Below are 20159 nucleotides of genomic sequence, written 5' to 3'. Positions count from 1 at the left end.
ATGGATATTTTATATAATCTATAAAATTACCAATTACACTTCTGGGTACAAAGAATTGAAAGTACGGACTCCGGTATTTATAAACTCATGTTCATAGTTTATAGCAGCGTTATTCACAATAGCCATTATTCACGATTGATGGATGAATGGATAAACAAAATGTGGTGTATATATGCAATGGAATATTATTCAGCTTTAGAAAAGAACGGTATTCTAACACATGCTATAGCATGGATGAACCTTGAAGACATGCTAAGTGAAAAAATTTACTCACAAAAGGGCAAATATCCTATAATTCTACTTATATAAGATATCTAGAACACTCATTCATAGGCACAAAAAGTAGAATTACGTTTCCATGAAAAATAGAGAATACTTATTTAATGGGTACAGTTTCAGTTTGGGAAAATAAAAAGAGTTCTGGAGATGGAGGGTGGTGATGGTTGCACAACAGTGAGAATGTACCTAATGCCACTAAACTGTACACTTAAAAATGGTTATGTTTTACAATTTTAAAATATTATGTTCCAAGTTCTGTTTGCTAATATTTTATTTAGGACTTTTGCAAAATAAATATATAATTAGAATTTAGCTGTTTCTGAGGTACTAGAACGCCGCTTCTCCTGCCTAGCTTAGCTATAGGAATTATGAGGTGGCAACTTATAGTTGAGAGGCTTGTCTCAATAAGAGTTTCTCTCTTTATATGACAGGCAGGTGGTGAGCATGGAGGGGGACTTGCAAGTGACCCCCTGACCTACTGGCGAGGGGCTCATGTAGGGCTTTGGTGTTGGTGTCTACACTAGCCCTAAAGAGAGTCAGTGTGTCTTGTAGACAAACTAAATGAACTCTGGGACAAGACAGACCTGAAGCTACTAGACTGTAATTTTCTCAAGGACAGAGTCCACAGGTGTCCTCTGGAGACACAGGGCACTGCTTTCAGGTCTCCTGGGTGCGGTACACCTGTCCGCAGTTGAGAGTGCCGCATGAAAAGAGCCTTCCGTGGCAGAGCTGATGTGCCCCAGTAGCTCTACAGCTGAACAGTATTCCAATTGTATATATTCAGTGCTAGGTATAAAAGCAAGAGTGGTTAAAGCGAAATATCAAAGCAAGTTTATTAATCAAATTATATGTCAGTTTTTAAATTGTGCATGTGGTTTGTTTGTTTTTAATAATCGCACTAACATTATACATCCCTGAACATCCTCTGAAAAAATGATGGCCGTCTATCCTGTTGTAGGTAATGTAAGTTACAGCTCTAAGATGGATAGATACAAATTGGAGATGGATGTGTGTGTGTGTGTGTGTGTGTGTGTGTGTTTAATATATTGTTATTAATTTCAGAGAGGGAGAGAGAGAGAAACATCAACGATGAGAGAGAACCATTGATCGGCGCCTCCTGCACGCCCCCCACTGGGGATCAAGCCCGCAACCCAGGCATGTGCCCTTGACCAGAATCGAACCCGGGACCCTTCAGTCCGCAGGCCAACACTTTATACACTGAGCCAAACCAGCTAGGGCGAGATGGATGTGTTTTAAGCACAGTGAGGAAGCATTTACACATACACGTAGGGTATTTCTTCCCAAACTTTCTCTCTGCAGGACTAGAAATGCTAGCTGTGACTACTTACTAATTCATCTCTCTGCCCAGGTTACTAGACTCTGCCCTTCCTCCTGGATTGAGGCAAATGTAAATGAAGACTCTTTGGAGCCCATAACATTTAACAAGTGATTGGATATGTTTTGGGAGTTTTAACAGCCCTTGATTTTTTATTTTTTTCTGTTTTAAACTGGCTTAGTACACATGTTCACCCCCTGGATCTTTTATATTTTTAGGCTGATTTTTTCCAGTTGTTACAGGCAAGTAGGTGAACTGTTGGTTCTCTTTCTTCATTGTCCCAGCATTAAGTCCATATATTTTTAAACATTTTATTTTTAACTTAGTATAACCTGTAAAAGGCTGATTTAAGACTGTTGTTTCCCATCCTGTTTTTTTGAAATAATAAACCTTCATTCGGGTCTCCTGAACATATATCTAGCCATCTCCATTTTTTTGCTAATGGTGTAGTGCTTTAATATGCCAATTATCTTCAACAAATATTTGTTGAGCACCTGCTATATGCAAAAGTACCTGAGAGCTCATTAAAATCCAACACTCTGAAATCTTAAGTAATATTAACTAGAAATGTTCCTAACCTTCTTGAAGACACTTCTTATTACTAATCGCATTTTCACATCAGTTACCTTTTTCTCCTTAGCTTTTCACATGTCTGTGTCTTTACCACTGTAACAGGCAACTGCGTATGATGGAGACAACATGTGTGCAGCTGGTGGACCTGGGTATGATTTGAACATGTGCCTCCTCACCATTTACTAACCTCAGGCAAGGCAGTTAAGCTCTTTGGACCTTGGGTTTTCATCGTGTAAAATTGAAATTTCTTGAGATGCAGGATCGTGCCCCAGGAATACATATGAACCCATGAACGTTGGTCACCACCCCTTTTTGCCTTTGTGTCTCTGACCTCTGATTATTTCCACTGAGAAACTTAGTATGATTGATCACTGGGATTCCTCTCTTGCATTTAGTTAAGAATAAGAAAAAAAGGAAAAGTGTCAATGAATGGGAAGTTTGTTCTAAGGGAAGATGATTAATCAGAATCTAGAAATTTTTTACTCTCCTGAATGCTATTAACTGAAACTTTATAAATATAAATAATATAGGAACCAACCATTAGACTATTTCCACATTTTGAGGCTGTTTAACTGAAATTGTGAACATGTTTCCTTGAATACCCTTTTATAAAGAGGAAAGCAGCATAATCTTTTTTTTTTTTAAATATGTTTTTATTGATTTCAGAGAGGAAGGGAGAGAGAGAGAGAGATAGAAACATCAATGATGAGAGAGAATCATTGATCGGTTGCTTCCTGCACGCCCCCCACTGGGGATGGAGGCCGAAACCCTGGCGTGTGCCCTTGACCGGAATCGAACCCGGGACCTTTCAGTCCTCAGGCCAATGCTCTGTCCACTGAGCCAAACCAGCTAGGGCTAATCTTTTTTTTTATTCTTTATTGTAGAGAGTATTACAGATGTCCCTTCATTACCACCTTATTTCTCCCCCTCCACCCAGTTCCTGCCCTGCCCCACCCCAGGCCTTCACTACCCTAATGTCTGTGTCCTTAGGTAAGATCTTTGGTTAATCTCTTCCCTCTGAGATTCGTCTGTCTGTTCCATGTTTCCATGCCTCTGGTTCTATTTTATCCACCAGTTTATTTTGTTTATTAGATTTCTTGTTTGTTTATTTTCATGTTTAAATTCAATTGTTAATAGATATGTATTTATGGCCATTATATTGTTCATATTTTTAATCTTTTTTCTTCTTCTTCTTCTTAAAGAATACCCTTCAACATTTCATGTAATACGGGCTTGGTGGTGATGAACTCCTTTAGCTTTTTCTTGTCTGTGGAGCTTTTTATCTGACCCTCAATTCTAAATGAGAGCTTGCTGGGTAGAATAATCTTGGTTGTAGGTCCTTGCTATTCATCACTTTGAATACTTCTTGCCACTCGCTTCTGGCCTGCAAAGTTTTTATTGAGAAATCAACTGATAGCCATATGGGCGCTCCCTTATAGATAACTAACTGCTTTTCTCTTGCTACTTATAAGATTCTCTCTTTGTCTTTAACCCTTGGCATTTTAATTGTAATGTGTCCTGGTATTGGCCTCTTTGGGTTCCTCTTGTTTGAGACTCTCCCTGTTTCCTGGACTTGTAAGTCTATTTCTTTCACCAGGTGGGGGAAGTTTTCTGTCATTATTTCTTCAGATAGGTTTTCAATATCTTGCTCTCTCTCTTCTCCTTCTGGTACCCCCATAATGCAAATTTGGTACACTTAAAGTTGTCCCAGTATAAGTTGGCTCCTTACACTCTCTTCATATTTTTGGATTCTTTTTTTCTTTTTGCTCATCTGATTGGATGTTTTTTGCTTCCTCATATTCCAAATCATTGATTGATTCTCAGATTCCTCTATTCTACTGTTGAATCCCTGTAAATTATTCTTTATTTCAGTTAGTGTATGCTTAATTTTTGACTGGTCCTTTTTCATGTCTTTGACATTCTCACTAAGTAGCAGTATAATCTTATTGATGGTGACCAGCACTCACTGCTGGTTCCCAGATCCTGAGTTTTCACTGTCTCCTTTGATTTACTAGCTAAACTTGTTTGACAAAAGCAATTATGTTGACTACCTTTGAGTATTTCAAGTTTTTCTATATTTCTAATAATCTTCTTTATCTAATTTAGCATCTCCCTATATTGTTCCCAGTGTTCTTCCTGTAAGTATCCCTTTTTTATTTTTCATTTCCTTATTTACCTGTTTTACTTATTTGGACTTGACTCTCTGAGGAGGAAGAAATGTTATTGCTAATCTAGTCTCAATTTGCTGACCTACGCTTTTTTCCTTTGGGTTTCCCTGAATATCCTGTTTCAAACAAGTATGCTGCATCCGTATTTTTTACCCTAGAATAGTAGTCTTCAACCTTCAGTATGCATCAGAATCATGGGAAAGGTGCTTGTGATCCACTCCTAGAATCCCCAGGTAGCTGGGAATGTGGCCCAAGAAGCATGTTTTACAAAGCTGCCCAATGATTCTCTTGGGCAGTCAGGTTGCGAACCCCTATTATAGATGGCACTTAGCCACACAACAGTGGACTTCACATGTCAAGCATTATATTATAGGATATCTCTTGGTTCACAAGTCTTTGGTTAAAGCTGGCCTTATATACGTTTCAGAAAATTGTAATTATCTAAAGTTTATTTAAAGTTGCATAGTCTCATTAATTGCTACCTTTCTTTAATATCTAAAAATAAAATGTTCTTTTTAAATCTCGTTGCTTTTAATGTTTTTAGATTGATTTACTGAAAAGCTAGTTATTGAACAGAATAATTTTAATTGAAGAAACCACAGTTTATGTTCTTTTTTGATTTTCAACATGCTTTCTAATTCTCTGTGCTCTCGAGTTTTTAAATAATTCATTTCACAGTTTTTTATTCATCTTCCTTCAGTATATTTCTAGCATTCAGGAGTTATTTAGTTTTTTCAAGGAATTATTTGTATACTTCACGGACTAAAATAGCTCTTATGCAGCCTCCATTCTTTTGTGTTCTTTTTCTCCGTAAAGAATGAGTAGGTTGCAGTGTTTATTCCCAAGTACTAATACTGTACCGGGAGCCCCCTCACCCAGCTTGGTATGGCTCTAGTTCATGATCAGTAGCTAGAATGCAAATGGTCATGCCTGGTTAGTTCTTAAGAGATAATGTCAGACTTTTCCTAGTTTTATAGGAAAAGTACTTGAATAAAAGATTTGAAGCCATAAGCTCTTGTGGCCATAAGTTGGCTATGGTCAGTGTGTGGTAGCAAAACTAAAGCTAGACAAGCAGTGAGACTGATCAAGTAGTCAAGATGTAGAAAAGTTACTGTGAAAATCAGGCGAATTGCAAGAACAGTGCAGAGGCAGAACTAAGGCAGGGGTTAATTGGATGTAAGTCTGCCCTGAAGCGATAATGCTTTTAATGTATCTGTCTCTTCCCCTTACTGTTGCTGAGTGAGAGGAAGGTGTGACCTTCCTGAGGCTTATGACCAAGTTTCAGATACTGTGCCCGGGGGAATCAGCTCTTTACAGCTCAATGTGATGAGTGTCTAGAGCAGCGGTCGCCAAGCAGTGGTCCGTGGACCACTGGTGGTCCGTGAGGTCCGAAAGGTTGGTGACCGCTGGTCTAGAGGATACAACAAGGGAAGGGAATACTGAGTCCAGGTTGGAGTCACCAGGGAAGCCCCATCTGTGGATCATGCCCAGAAGTAAAGCTCAGGCTTTCTGGCAAGATGGGCACCGCCTGCACAGGTGCTCGCAGTCTAAAGCTGTTTTCAAACTTCTCCAGTACAACCCATAGTAAGAGTTGCATTTTATCTGGTGGACCAGGGTACTGGTATGCAGTGCTCTCTAGTTTCTCCTAGTCTCTTTTAAGTAACTGTTGATTGGTATCCCCAAAATTGATTTTGTATCCCAAAGCTTGAAAGGCACTATTGTGTAGAATAGGGAGAAATAACATAGCACTCACCCACCCCTACACAAAGAGTTGAGGATCAGACTAGGTATAGAGTAGCTATACTGAAATGACTAGAAGAAAAAGACCTTCTAATCTAGACTGAGCATGGACAGAAACTGCTATAGCTGCTGGAATAAGGAAGGAGATCTCACTTAAGTGCCTTGGAGCATAAACACACGATGCTTTTGGCTCCTTCCTGTTGGAGAATCTTCATTCAGTTTCGCGAAGCTTGGGGGCCTTTGCTTTGGAAGCCCACTGTTTCTGGTTCCTTACCTGTACAGTTTGGGATGGGGACAGCAGTGTCCAGGCATCTGTCAGTGGGGTTTGGGTGGAGCCCCTGCCTGACATTAGGAAGTTCCTCCTGGAAGGATTTGGCTGATGAAAAACAAAGCTCTATCTGGATGTGGGGCTTGATGTAACATTTCCATGCTTATTCCGCATTGAGCAGTGTCTGGTTGGTTTGGTGTTTAGGTGGTTTTATTTGTAGGGCCAGGTCTCAAATGTGGCTGTGAATAAAAAAGGATGACTTTGATACTGAGCAATGGAAAGAAAACGTACAGCCAGTTCTGCTGTAATGCAGCATATGCATTCCTAAAAATCACACTATGCAAAGTCATGCACTAGAAAGACCACAGGACTTATGAGGGAAATGGGAGAAAGGCCCAGCATACAAAAACTTTGTCATTGGCATATTTAAAAATAAGATAGGACCCTAATAAAAATGGTGGCACAATGTGACATTTTAAATGGCTAAGAAAAACATAAATAACTACAATACATGTGGCACTTTATCTCAAAGAAGTCCTGCAGTTTGCTGGAGGAAGTGGGTGTCGGAAGGGCTCAGCTCCTGGGTTATTGTGAATTGTGCTGCCATGGGATCTGAAATCACAGGGAAAGCTGTGCACCAGATGAGGACGGAGTAGCTGCTGCAGATGTGGGTTTTGCGTATTCCTGCCCAGCTAGATTCACCTGAGGGTAGTTATCACCAACTTTCTACAGACAAAATCAGGCATAAGCATAGGTGAAACTTGTAGTATGCTCAAATTGTTCCTAATATATCCATCCTGTTGAAACAAAACATTGTAGCAGCACTGACAATATATTATCTTTTGAAAACAACTAAGAATCTATATATATAAAAGCCTAAGCGACCATTACAACAGAACAACCTGAACGACTGGTCACTATGACGCACACTGACCACCAGGGGGCAGATGTTCAACACAGGAGCTTCCCCCTGGTGGTCAGTGCACTCCTACAGCGGGAGCACTGCTCAGCCAGAAGCCGGGCTTATGGCTGGCAAGCACAGCGGCAGTGGCGGGAGTCTCTCCCACCTCCTCGGCAGCGCTAAGGAACAGCGAGCTGAGTGGTAAGGAGCAAGCAGGCATGAGAGCAGGCAGGCGAGCAGTGAGGAGCGAGTGGTCCCGGATTGCAAGAGGGTGAAGGCCGGGCTGAGGGGACCACCCCCCACCCTTTCTGTATCCCGTCTCCCCCTGCCCCCCCCCCCCCCCCCCCCCCGTGCAGGAATTTTGTGCCCCGATCGCTAGTGAGTATATATAATCTTAAACCCAGAAATCCCTATGGACAGGAAAGTGTAATTGAAGGAGTTGGAGCAAAGGTATTTTTATAATCCTATATAATAAAGAGGTCATTATGTCATGACTCGTAATGACCGATCAGCAGGAGGGCAGGGCAGCGGGGAGCAGCAGAGAGCTACAGGAGGGCGGGGCAGCGAACGAGGAAGAGCGCTACTAGCAGCGGGGGGCGGGGCAGGGCGGGGCGGGGCAGCCAGCTGAGGCAAGCTGCAGTGAGCTGCTCGCACACGGATTCGTGTGTAGGGACACTAGTTATTTATAAAGGATTCATTTAACGTGGGAAAATTGGATGCTGGTGTTTAAAGCCTGTCTTTACTTTCATATTCATTTGAAAAGTTATAATGAATTCAGTTTGCAAATTATGTAATCTGAATAAAATGGGCTTTGTATAGTTAAATGGGATTCAGTTCAATGGGTATGGATAACAGTATTTTGAAATGTCAAACTCGATAAAGGAGGGTTAATAATTCTGTAAAACTACAGTGCTTGCTCTTTAACTTAAGCTAAAGAAAGCAATGGCCATGAATATCCAAGATAGTTAAAAAACAGTTTTGAATTTTTTTTTTGAGGTTGAGACCCATTCTGCCTTGACAGCTTATTAAATTTACCAGCTTTTTGTTGTTGTTGTTAATTCTCATCCCAGGAGATTTTTTTCCATTAATTTTTTAGAAATAATGGAAGGGAGAGAAGAAGGGAGGGGATGGTGGGAGAGAGAGAGACATTGATGTGAGAGAGACACATCAGTTGGTTGCCTCCAGGACCGGGAATCTAACCTGTGACCTTTCTGTGTGGAGACCGACAGTCTAACCACTGACTTGTGTTGATTTGTAATGCATATATTATCATAGGAGCTATGTTTTTTGTTTGTTTGTTTGTTTTGTTTTGTTAATCCTCACCCAAGGATATTTTTAGAGAGAGTGAAGCGGGGGGAGGAATATCTATGCAAGAGAGATATATCAATTGATTGCCTCCTGCACACGTCCTGGCCAGGGCCAGGATGAAGCCAGCAATTGAAGTACCTGCCCTTGACCAGAATCAAACAGAAGACCCTTCAGCCCAGGGCAGGGGTGTAGAGGGAGGCTGACTCCCGATTCACTGACCCAAAGCAGCTAGTGCAGGAGCTCTACTTTTAGGCCCAAGTCTAGTTGGTCATTTTCTCTGTACTAGAACCATGTCCTTAATGTAGCTATTCTATATAATCTATATAGTAAAGAGCTAATATGCTAATCAGACTGGACGGCGGAACGACCCTCTAGGACAACCTTCGAGAATGACCAGTGGGCGGGGTGAGTGGGGTCGCTGCGAGGGCCGAGCCCCTTGCATGAATTTCATGCACTGGAGGGGGGCTCCCTCAGCCCGGCCTGCCCGCTCTCAATCTGTGCAGGTTCATTTTTACCCATATATTTACCAATTCTGGTGCTCTTTATTCCTTTGTATATTTCCAAGCTTTTGTCCGATATCCTTTTTCTTGAAGAACTTTAACATTTCTTATAGTAGAGATCTACTGGCTACAAATTCTCTCAGCTTTTGTCTGGAAAAGTTTTCACTTCTGCTTTGTTTTTGAAGAATACCAATGCTACATATATACCATACTAGGGGCCCGGTGCACGAAAATCGTTCACTGAGGGGGAGGGTCCCTCAGCCCAGCCTGCCCCCTCTCATACTGGGAGCCCTCAGGGGATGTCCTACTGACGGCTTAGGTCCGCTCCCCAGGTGCTGGAGGGGCTAAGAAATCTCATATCCTGCCCTAGCCGGTTTGGCTCAGTGGATAGAGCCTTGGCCTGCCGACCGCAGGGGAAGCGGGCCTAAGCCGCAGTCTGGCCTCCCTTTGCGGGAGGCGACCAGGCTGATCAAGAGAAGGCGCCAGCCCCATCACCCCGCTGCTGCAGCCACTGCCAGCCAACCACAGCCACTAAGGTGTTTTCATCAACACGGACTCCAGTCCCTGCACCACGAAAAAATGACAAGTTTCTTTAGGCATTTTCAAGATGTCTCTTTCATAGGATATGACATTTCTTTCTTTCTTTTTATCCTCACCTGAGGATATGTTTCCATTGATTTTTAGAGAGTATGGAAGAGAGAGGAAGAGACAGAGAGAAACATCAATGTGAGAGGGACACTTTGATTGGTTGCCTCCTGCATGAGCCCTGATCTGGGTGCCGGCCAGGGAGGAGCCTGTAACCTAGGTACATGCCCTTGATCAGAATCGAACCCGGACCCTGCGGTCGGCAGGCCGAGGCTCTATCCACTGAGCCAAACTGGCTAGGGCAGGATATGACATTTCTTAGCCCTCCAGCAGCGTACCTTCGTTTTTTCCTCCAGAAGTGTGGTGGAAAAACCCTAGATCACCTTCTTGGATTCTTATTACCCAAGTTACCAAGAACACTGCAAGTGGTGGCGTACAGGAGCTTAGCCAATGAGCGGTCAGAAAAGGTGTTTACACTCTAACTGGTTTGCCTCAGTGGATAGAGCATCAGCCTACAGACTGAAGGGTCCCAGGTTTGATTCCTGTTAAGGGCATGTACCTTGGTTGGGGGCACATCGCCAGTGAGGAGTGTGTAGGAAGCAGCTGATCAATGTTTCTCTCTCATCGATGTTTCCGACTGTCTATCCCTCTCCCCTCTTCTCTGTAAAAAATCAATAAAATATATTTTTTTAAGAAAAGGTGTTTCCTCCGCAGATCATGTGCAGAGGATCCCCTGCATGTGTCCACTGGGCTAAGGGCATGTCCCCGCAGCCCAGGGGGGGCACACCCCCCAGGCCGGCAGCCAGCCCCGCATTGTGGGCACCGGGCTGGGGGGGCGTGTAAACCCAGGCCACACGGTGGCCGCTGGGTCCACACGTGCCCGAGGCCGGCAGCCAGCCCTGCATTGTGGGCGCCAGGCTGGGGGGCGTGGACTTAGGCCGCAGCTTGGTGCCAACGCACGAGCGCTGCGTGGCTATGGTGACGCGGCGGATGTTCCCACCCCACCCCTAGCCGCTTGGTGCCTACACGTGGGCCTACAGGCGAGGAGCGACCCAGGCCACTCGTAGCCTACGTATGCAAATTAACTGCCTTCTTTGTTGGGTTAATTTGCATACTCGCTCTGATTGGTTGGTGGGCGTGGCAGAGGGACAGTCAATTTGCATATTTCTCTTTTATTAGTGTAGATGTCCAAGTTGGCTTCTCTTCCTTCATGCACATTAAAAGTGCTTTTTTCTGCCCTAGCCAGTTTGGTTCAGTGGAAAGAGCATTGGCCTGTGGACTGAAAGGCCCTGGGTTTGATTCCAGTCAAGGGCACATGTCCAGGTTGTGGGCTCGATCCCCATTAGGGGGCATGCAGGAGGCAGCCAGTCAATGATTTTCTGTCATCATTGATATTTCTATATCTCCCTTCCTCTCTGAAATCAATAAAGATATATTAGAAAAATAAAAGAAAAATGCCTTCTTTTTCTTCTGTTTTTATACTTTTGAAGAAAATAATATGCAATTCTGATGGTGTATCTGTTATGTCTTTTTCTCTCCCTGCTTTGAAGATTTTCTGTTTATCACTAGCTTTCAATAGGTAATGATGTGCCATACTTTGTTTTTCTTTGTATTTATCCAACTGGTATTTGTTAAGCTCCTTGGGTATAAAGGCTTTTGGTTTTCAACAAATTATTGAAAACTTTCAGCCATTATTTTCTACAGATATTTTTTACACACCTTTTCTCAGACTCAAATTGCACATGTGCTCCACTACATGATGTTATAACACAGCACACTTGGGCTTTACTCATTGTATTTTCTGTCTTCACTCTGCTTCATTTTGGGTAGAGTCTATAGATATGCCTTTAAGTTATCTGATCTTTTCTCCTGTGGTATTCAGCCTTTTAAACATATCCAATGAAATTTTTATTTCCATTCTTCCATTTCCTCATGTTCATGTTGTCCTTTAAATGCTTGAGCACATTGAGGTTATTTATAACAGTAGTGGAAATGTCCTTTTTTGTGAATTCCTTCATCTCTCATTTTTAGCTCTCTTTCCATTAACTGATTTCATCTTGGTTATGGGTCCTATTTTCCTATTTCTTTGCATGTTTAGCAAGTTTTGATTAGTAAATGTTGTGACTTTTACATGTTGGATTTTATTGTATGCTTTTAAGTGTAATTTATGTTTGTTTTAGCAGCCAGTTGTTGCTTACATATTGGTTTGATCCTTTGAAGGCTTATTTTTAAGCTTTGTTAGTGCCATTCTAGAGTAGCCTCTATAATGTAGCTAGTACTTGTTCTGGGATTTCTACCCAATGCCCTGCATATTCGGTGAAGTCTTTCCACTCTGGCTGGTGAGGGCTTCCAGGCTTTGTGAATTCTGGCAGTTATTCAATCTATAGATAGTCGTTCTCTGCCAAGCCTGTGGATTTCACCCTATGCATGCTCAGATTGGTGTTCAACTCAAGTGGATCCCTAGGCAGTTCTGGAACTTTCTGTGTATTTCCCTCCTTTTCAATACGCCATCTCACAAAATATAGCCTCCTGGGCCTCCTCACAGCCAGCCTGTGTTCTCAGTTCAGTGTTTTTGCAGGCAGTATCTGAGTTCCCCTCCCTGCACCTGCAGCGTGGAAATGGCCTCCAGCCAGAAAATCAGTGGATTTCTGGGCTCACCTTGTTGCTCCCTTCACTGTAAGAGCATAATCCTGCACTGCCTGTTGTCCAGTGTCTGAAGTGGTTATTCCATGGCTGTTGTTCAGTTTTCTAGTTTCACTGGCAAGTGAGGAGATCCAGATACTGTTTCCCTCTTGTGGTTGAAAGCAGAAGGCATATTTCATTTTTACAGAGACAAGCTTTTAAAGGAGCAAATTTTAAGAGGTTAACAATACATGTGAAGGTACTGCTTTTGCTGTCAAGCTTATTAGGAGAGACACTAAAATGGTGTGTTTTTTCTAGTGGAATTTTATGCCAGTAAATCCTGGAAAATCATTTAGTAGTCTCTGAATTTATATCCTTAAGAAACTATCAGTTCACTGAGACAAGCTTCTGTGTTTTCAATGGATCTGTTTGTCTGGTGAGTCACAATAAATTCTCACACAGTTTAAATTGTGGAGGATTTTTTCCCCTGAATCTCAGTGTTTACCTTTGAATTAGTCATTAGCAGTTGATTCTGCCCTATTAGTACAGCACTCACTGTCCCCAGATTGGCACAAAATAATCAGCTGTGTGACCTTCGGCCCGCCACTTATCTTCTGATCTCTAAGAGGAGGAAGCTGGACTAAAGGGACTTTACAGTCCCTTCCATCACTTATTTAGTAAATATTATGTGTTCTAAGCACTAAAGATACATAGTGAATGAGACAGACAGGGATCCTGCTCTCATGGAACTGTGTGGAATATGACAATCTATCCTACATAATAAAATCCTAATATGCTAAGTGTCCGACCGTTCATTCGACCTTTTGACCAGTCGCTATTATGCACACTGACCACCAGGGGGCAGGCGTTCTGACTGGTAGGTTAGCTTGCTGCTGAGGTCCTGCTGATTGGGACTGGGTGAAATGGGCTGGGCATTCCCTGGAGCCCTCCCACGGTCCCTCCCTGGCCCTGATCGTGCACCAATGGGGTCCTTCAGCCTGGCCTGTGCCCTCTCACAATCCGGTATCCCTCAGTGGATGTCCGCAGGCCACGCCGAGGGACCCCACCAGTGCACAAATCCATGCACCGGGCCTCTAGTACTATAAATAAAAACCAAATGAGAAAGAAATAACTGGTGAGGAATGCTACAAAAAACAAAGAGGGCAATTGGAAAATGCTGATGGGGAGGGGCCCACATTAGATGAGGTGGTTCAAGAGGGCTTCTCTGAGGAGGTGGCATTTGACCTGCCATCTAGATAAGCAGAAGAAACCAGCCATTTGATACTCCAGTCAGGAGGCAGGACCAAGTCAGTGCTGGCAGTCTGATTCTGAGTCAGGCCACAGAGATGTTACATCACCCCATAGGTGGATAGCAGGATCTCAGGAGTCATATTGGGGTGGGTGAAATCAGCAGGGACCATAATGGCAACAGTGAGCCAGTACAGTTTTAACAGGGAGATGAAGGCCAGGTTCAACAGTCCTGGTCAGCATAAGCCAACTTGAATCCATTTCTAAATTTGCAGAACCATGGATAGCTCCATAGGACCTGTTGCCTTAAAAAAAAATGTTGGGCTTTTTCTGATTCATATATAAAGGCTACATGCACTTCGTATCCTAGAAATCCTGCTTTGTGGAAGGAAGCCACCAGGTAAACTTCTTGGAGAGTTAAGGAATGTGTGGCTTTTTTAAATAGGAAAAGAAATGACACTGAGAAACAAGAACAGTTTGGGATTTTGTCCTGGTAAAAGCCTGCTACCTAGGCCAACACTCTGTCCCCTATGTTGCTGAGATCATTCTAATTGTGCTTTGGTACAGTACCAATTAAAAATTCAGTTTGGGGTTAGTAACTCTTAAAGACGCAAATAGCTCTCACTTGTTATTAGCAAACTGGCATGTGTAATCTGCAAGAATCCCTCTTCCCAAGAAGGCCGGAGCCTCCAGCCTGTCTCCATTCATCTCACCTCTGTCACTTCACCCCAAGTCATGTGGCCTTCCAGATTGCATCTGCACAGGATTATTCCTGATGTGATCTCTTTTTAGTCAGGGAAATCATTGTCAGCCATCACTTAAAGATCAGTTGTCCACTCACCTGCAGTTGTATTTCTCTGTTCCTTAAAGCATTTAAAAAATACACACACACACACACACACACACACACACACACACACTCGTTTTTATTGATTTCAGAGAGGAAGGGAGGAAGGAGAGAGAGATAGAAATATCATTGATGAGAGATAATCATTGATCAGCTATCTTCTACACACTCCACACTGGGGACCAAAGCCCACAACCCAGGCATATGCCCTGATCGGGAATCAAACCGTGACCTCCTGGTTCATAGGTCAATACTCAACGACTGAGCCATGTCAGCTGGTCTTAAAGCATCATTTTAGCAGATTCTTGATTTGAAAATTATGTTTTTTATTTAACAACTTTTATCTGTCTTTCTTGAATCCTATAGTCTGGCTTTTACCCTTAGTACTCTAGTGAAACAATTTGCCCGAGTTTTTTAATGACTTCTAATCTCCTCCTTCCCCTCCCTCCAGTTACCTCTTCTCCATTCTCCTTTACCTCTCTGTGTATGCCACTACTGACACATCCTGTTGCCATGGCATTCTCTTTCCTTTTGGGAAGCCTACTGTTGCCTTCTGGCTTCTCTGTTGCCTCCTGGTCCTGCACATGGCTCTCCCTAGCGGGCTCATTCCTCACTCTTTCCTTTGGTGTTCCTACTCTCAATTCAGCCATCATTTCTGGGCACCAATTCCCAAGTACTTATCTCCATCCTTGACTTTTTCTCCCTCTTTTGTGCTCAGCAGCAACTTCACCTGAATAAAATCTAATTTCTCTTCCTCTCATCCTTCCTCACCTACATCAAACTCTTATTAGTATCCCTGTCTCCTGGGCACTAGGTTCAGTAGTTCATAATCATCCATGATCCATTTCTCTGTTCTCAAGAAGTTGTCTGGTCATGTCAACTCCAGCTTCGAATTGGAGTGGGTTGAGGAATGATGGACAGAGGCAGAAGTGGAGACAGCAAGTATAGACCAAGTCAAGCTGTGATGGACGTGTGAGTAGAAGGTAGTGCTGAGAAGAGCAGATTAGAGGGAGGTATCTAGAGTAGAAAAGATTGGAGGACATTTCTGAACACAGATGGGGGAATAATCTGGTACCAGAGAGGTGGAAGGTTAACAGAAAGAGGAAGGGTCCTCAGAAGGATTCAGCTTGTCTTACTGGTCACAGCTTATTAAGTGTTCTTTCAGTTAGATATACTTTAGGTTACAAATCCTTTAGAAACGTATCCTAAAGATTTGCCAGCATTGGAATGACGTAAGCCAAGGTTATGTGTCACAGTATTGTTTGAAATATCAAAAAATTGTTGGATATTAGTGTATGTTGCACTGTGGGTTAGTAAAATGAATTATAGTACATTTATTCAGTGGACTGCTGTGCAGCTTTAGAAAAGAGTAAGAAAACTGGCCTGATAGACAACAATTTCTAAGATACAGCAAATGAATAAAAACAAGATATGACAAAACACTGTGTCTGGTATACTGCCATTTTTGTTTTTTAAAGGAGGGTTAAAGTAGAAATATTTATATTCTTATTTGCTTACATATACTGTAAACCAAAATTCCCCAAGAGGTGCAGGAAAGGGGAGACTTTTTTTTTTTTTTCCAGGAGAAACAGTTTGCAAACTGGGGAAATACAGCATCCAGTGCAAACTGAAAGTGCACTCACTCCATTGAGGCAGAGGGGAGGCTGCCCTTTTTTATTTTTTATCCTCACTGGAGGATATTTTTTCCATTGATTTCTAGAGAGAGTGAAAGGGAGGGAGGAGAGGGAAAGAGAAACATCAACATGAGAGAGACACATTGATTGGTTGCTCCTGCATGCACCTCTACTTGGGCTGGGGAACCTGCAGCCGAGGTGTGTGCCCCTGACCAGTAATTGAACCCAAGACGCTTCCATCTGCAGGCCATGGCTCTAACCACTGAGCAATCTGGCTAGGATGAGGCCGCCTTTTATCAAGAAAGTTTCCAACCAGGTTCCCAGTTAGTCCAAATTATGCAATTCTGACTGGTCATTATAAAAGTAAATGAGGATACAATTGTCCAGTTCTGATTGAACGGGACAGGTTTCAGTCCATTGATAGAAAGACGAAACTAGGGGAGTAGGGAAAGGCCCAGGGTGTGGGGCAGGGGGCTCCTCATTCACTCTGGATGCCTCAACCCTAATCCCAACCCATTCCTCCTGCAATGGGTGACTCAGACAGCCTACATAAGCAGGGCATAGTGTGGGAAGCGGAGAGTTAAGTCTAAGGATTTTCCCAATATACAGAGTACTGAAGGAGCCCCTGTCAGCAAATGACCGCTAGACTCATTCTTTATCAAATTTGGACCCTCGGTTGACCATTAAAAGTTTATTTCAACATATACATTCCTTCTCAGGGTTCACATCAAATGAATCTTTTTTCTCAGGGCCCACAGATATTTCAAAGATACGTGGAAACCAGACACAATGGCTAACTGAAGGGTTGAGGGTCCTGGGTAGATGGCACCTTAGAGGAGGACGAGATGGTGGGAGGCCTTTCGCCATATATCTTTTTACATTTTTAGACTCTTGAACTATATACATGTATTATAATCTCTTCCAATTTTTAAACAAACTGAATTGATTTAAAAAATTTTACAAAATACTTGTGCCAGTTGATAGAAAGTCAGGTGGTTTTACATCAGAAATGATTTGACTTCTCTAAATGTCCTGTTGTGAGTCTTCTTTGGTGGCATTGGCCTATTTTCTTTCACTTTGGAGGAAATGCTTCCAACTCATATTTTATCATGTTCTTCCCCTTAGAGAACTTCTCCATTGCTAATTTTATTAGGCAATTTTCTTACACAGTTTTACATTTCTTTCCCTTTCTTCTACCCAAAGGCTCTGTGTACTCATTACCAGGTTAGATAATATGTAGACAGATCATATAAATAGGGTAATTATTTACCTAATACTTGAATTCTTATTCTGACATTTCTTGGTAACCCTAGGAAAGTATTAAATAAAACTCTTGTCTTTATCATAATAAATGTTAAATTCAGGAGACCATATCTTTAAGATGGATTGAAAAACAGCAACCAGGTTTGACGTTAAGGAGCTGACACAGGCAGGAACTTGTTGTGGCAGGAAAGAGAGCTGTCTTTAGCGATAGAAAATGTAGTAGAGCTAGGACCCTTGGACAGGCATCGTAAGTGGTCACATCCCAGGACATCCATAAGAACTGAGTATCTTGAGTGCCCCACAAGGGCTGGTGGCAGCCATGGCACCACTTGGTAGGGCAGTCCCTCAGAAATGGATGGTTGCACCCTAACCGGTTTGGCTCAATGAATAAAGCGTCAGCCCATGGACTGAAGGGTCCTGGGTTCAGTTCTGGTCAAGGGCATGTACCTTGTTTGCAGGCTCGATCCCCAGTAGGGGGTGTGCAGGAGGCAGCTGATCTATGTTTCTCTCTCATAGATGTTTCTATCTAAAAATATTTTTAAAAAATAAAACGGTGGTTGCATCATGTGTCTGCACAAGTTGATAGATTACCTTGGTTCTAATAAGATATTTTCTTGAATCAATTTCCTTTTTCCTTTCAACTTCTCAAGCCTGGAATAGGTATTATCCATGAGACCCATTCTCTTTTAATACCATTCTTTAGAAGTCTCCAATTTTGTTGCTTCTTTCAGCAAATACCTTCCCATCTTTCTTTTTTAGGCAAAATAAGCAAGAGGGTGATTTCCTTGTCAGACTTGGATGGAAAACAAATGCCCTTAAAAGTAGGCTTTCCAAAGTTTCTGATTTTTAATGTTCTTGCATTGAAACATTAAAATTCTGAGTTTGTAAGGAACATTTTTAACTAATTCAAAGATGACACTGGGAGTGAAATTGGTAGCAAGATATCACAGACCACTGTGATTTCAAACTCTTGGCAGGTACATCTCCGTTTATGGATGCATTAACAGCCAATGGAACAACCAACATACAGACATCTGTTACAGGAGTGACAGCCGGGAAAAGGAAATTTCTTGACGACAGAAGAGACCAGCCTTTTGACAAGCGGTTGCGTTTCAGTGTGAGGCAAACTGAAAGTGCCTACAGATACAGAGATATTGTCGTCAGGAAGCAGGATGGCTTCACCCACATCTTGTTATCTACAAAATCATCAGAGAATAACTCACTAAATCCAGAGGTGAGAAATGTTCCTTGGGCTGATTTGTGCGTCCTGTTTCTCCAAGCCCTGTTTTCCAGGCCTGCTCAGCCAAACTGGCACTTTTTTGTATGTTTTTCTAACTCTCCTTCTGGGCCATTTCACAGTAACCATCAGGAGGTAGGAAGCACAGGTGAAGTGTGACAGTCTTGGTCCTTATAACAGTCATGACTGCAGTGAAGTCGGGACAGTATGCATGTGTTGAGTGTCCATCTTCATTCTCAAGGGTGTGGGTTGGGACAGGAACCAGAGTTCTGAATGGAGGAGGTGGTAATTGTGCTCCAGGTTATGAGCTCTTAACCTGGGGGCGTGCGGGGCATCTGGGAGATTCCGGCCTCCCTGAAGTTACATGTAGAATGTGTGTGTGCACATTCTTTTCTTTATCTCTTCATCAGATTCTCGAAGGGTTCTTTGTTGGAACAAGACTGAAATAACCCTGGGTTTCAGCCCCTTCAGAGTATTTTAACATCATTCCCAGTCAATCTTCAGCATGGAAGTGGAACTTAACACCTACAACGATTTCAACACATGTTCACTACTAGTAGTACCTGGTAAAGTTAGTTTTCAAGGATCAAGGGAAACTAATGCTTGCAAAGGTTTAATTCTTTGACCTAAATAGATAACCTTGGTTCTAATAATATCTAAAATCAGAAGTATTTGAACCTGCATTGTACCTTACTTAAAATTTTAAGTTCTGGTAATTGCTTGTTTTCCACTTGTGAGCGGATAGGTCAAGTTTTTCCCAAACAAGAAAACCAAACTGCATCAAGTTTGTATATCTGGCCAGGGTCACATGACAAACCAGTTCGGCACTGGTTCCCAGTCCATTTTCAGACTACAGAGCCCCTTCATTGGTTATTTGTAAATGCTGCAGAGATCATTCCAAATGGTTTTGTGCCTTTCTAACGTCTCCATGCTCATATCCTTGCACCTACTGCACTTAAGCACCACACTATTGGGATTTCTGTCTCAAGTGTGGCAGGCTAGTGTTCAACAACAACAACAAGACCCAGGGAACTGAACTGGTTTCTTTTAATGGTTGAATGTGTCAGCTGCTGTCTAAAGTGTAGAAATTCCAAGTGGACATAATATGTAATTTGCCTTATCTTCTGAGAGCCACAATGATTAGACTATTAAGGTAACTTAGATTCACATGTCTTCCCAATTATACTCTCTGGCTAGCATTCCCAATCTCAGGTTACAGAAATAAGAAATTTGTGAATTATTTTAAATTGTGGTAGGTACAGGGAACAGTATTAGGCTGTAAATGTACTTTGTGTAGATCTAGATATTCCACAATGAAATGCTTTTAGGATTCTGTATCGAAAATACTCTTTGCCACTTTAATTTTTGGTGACTTTCAGGTAATGAAAGAAGTCCAGAGCGCACTGAGCACGGCTGCTGCCGACGACAGCAAGCTCGTGCTGCTCAGCGCAGTGGGCAGCGTCTTCTGCTGCGGGCTCGACTTTCTTTATTTCATACGGCGCTTAACAGATGACAGAAAAAGAGAAAGCACTAAAATGGCTGAAGCTATCAGGTATGCATGAATGGCATTTTCAGAACATTGGTTTGAGTGTTTTGCTTTTAGTTACCAGTGGTTGATAGGACAGGCTTAAACAAGCTTGTGAATGAAAT

General features: G+C 42.4%; 1 protein-coding gene across 5 annotated transcripts in view; it reads left to right on the top strand.

Moving 5' to 3' along the window:
- The window catches only part of CDYL (chromodomain Y like), a 214210-nt gene that overhangs the window by 172667 nt on the left and 21384 nt on the right, over positions 1 to 20159 (top strand). For 3 of the 5 annotated variants that reach the window (XM_054721524.1, XM_054721523.1, XM_008154864.3), the window contains 2 exons: positions 18250 to 18506; positions 19889 to 20061. In XM_054721524.1, the coding sequence (XP_054577499.1) occupies positions 18264 to 18506; positions 19889 to 20061 (416 nt within the window). In that variant the 5' untranslated portion in view covers positions 18250 to 18263. Of the gene's footprint in view, positions 1 to 2317; positions 2338 to 18249; positions 18507 to 19888; positions 20062 to 20159 lie in introns of those variants that run through there. The other 2 variants (XM_054721525.1, XM_054721522.1) reach the window with 2 other exon arrangements.

Source organism: Eptesicus fuscus, chromosome 9 (genome assembly GCF_027574615.1).
Source record: "Eptesicus fuscus isolate TK198812 chromosome 9, DD_ASM_mEF_20220401, whole genome shotgun sequence".
Taxonomy (NCBI): Eukaryota; Metazoa; Chordata; class Mammalia; order Chiroptera; family Vespertilionidae; genus Eptesicus; species Eptesicus fuscus.
Note: the sequence above shows the minus strand (reverse complement) of the source record. Positions and strands in the feature narration are given on the sequence as shown.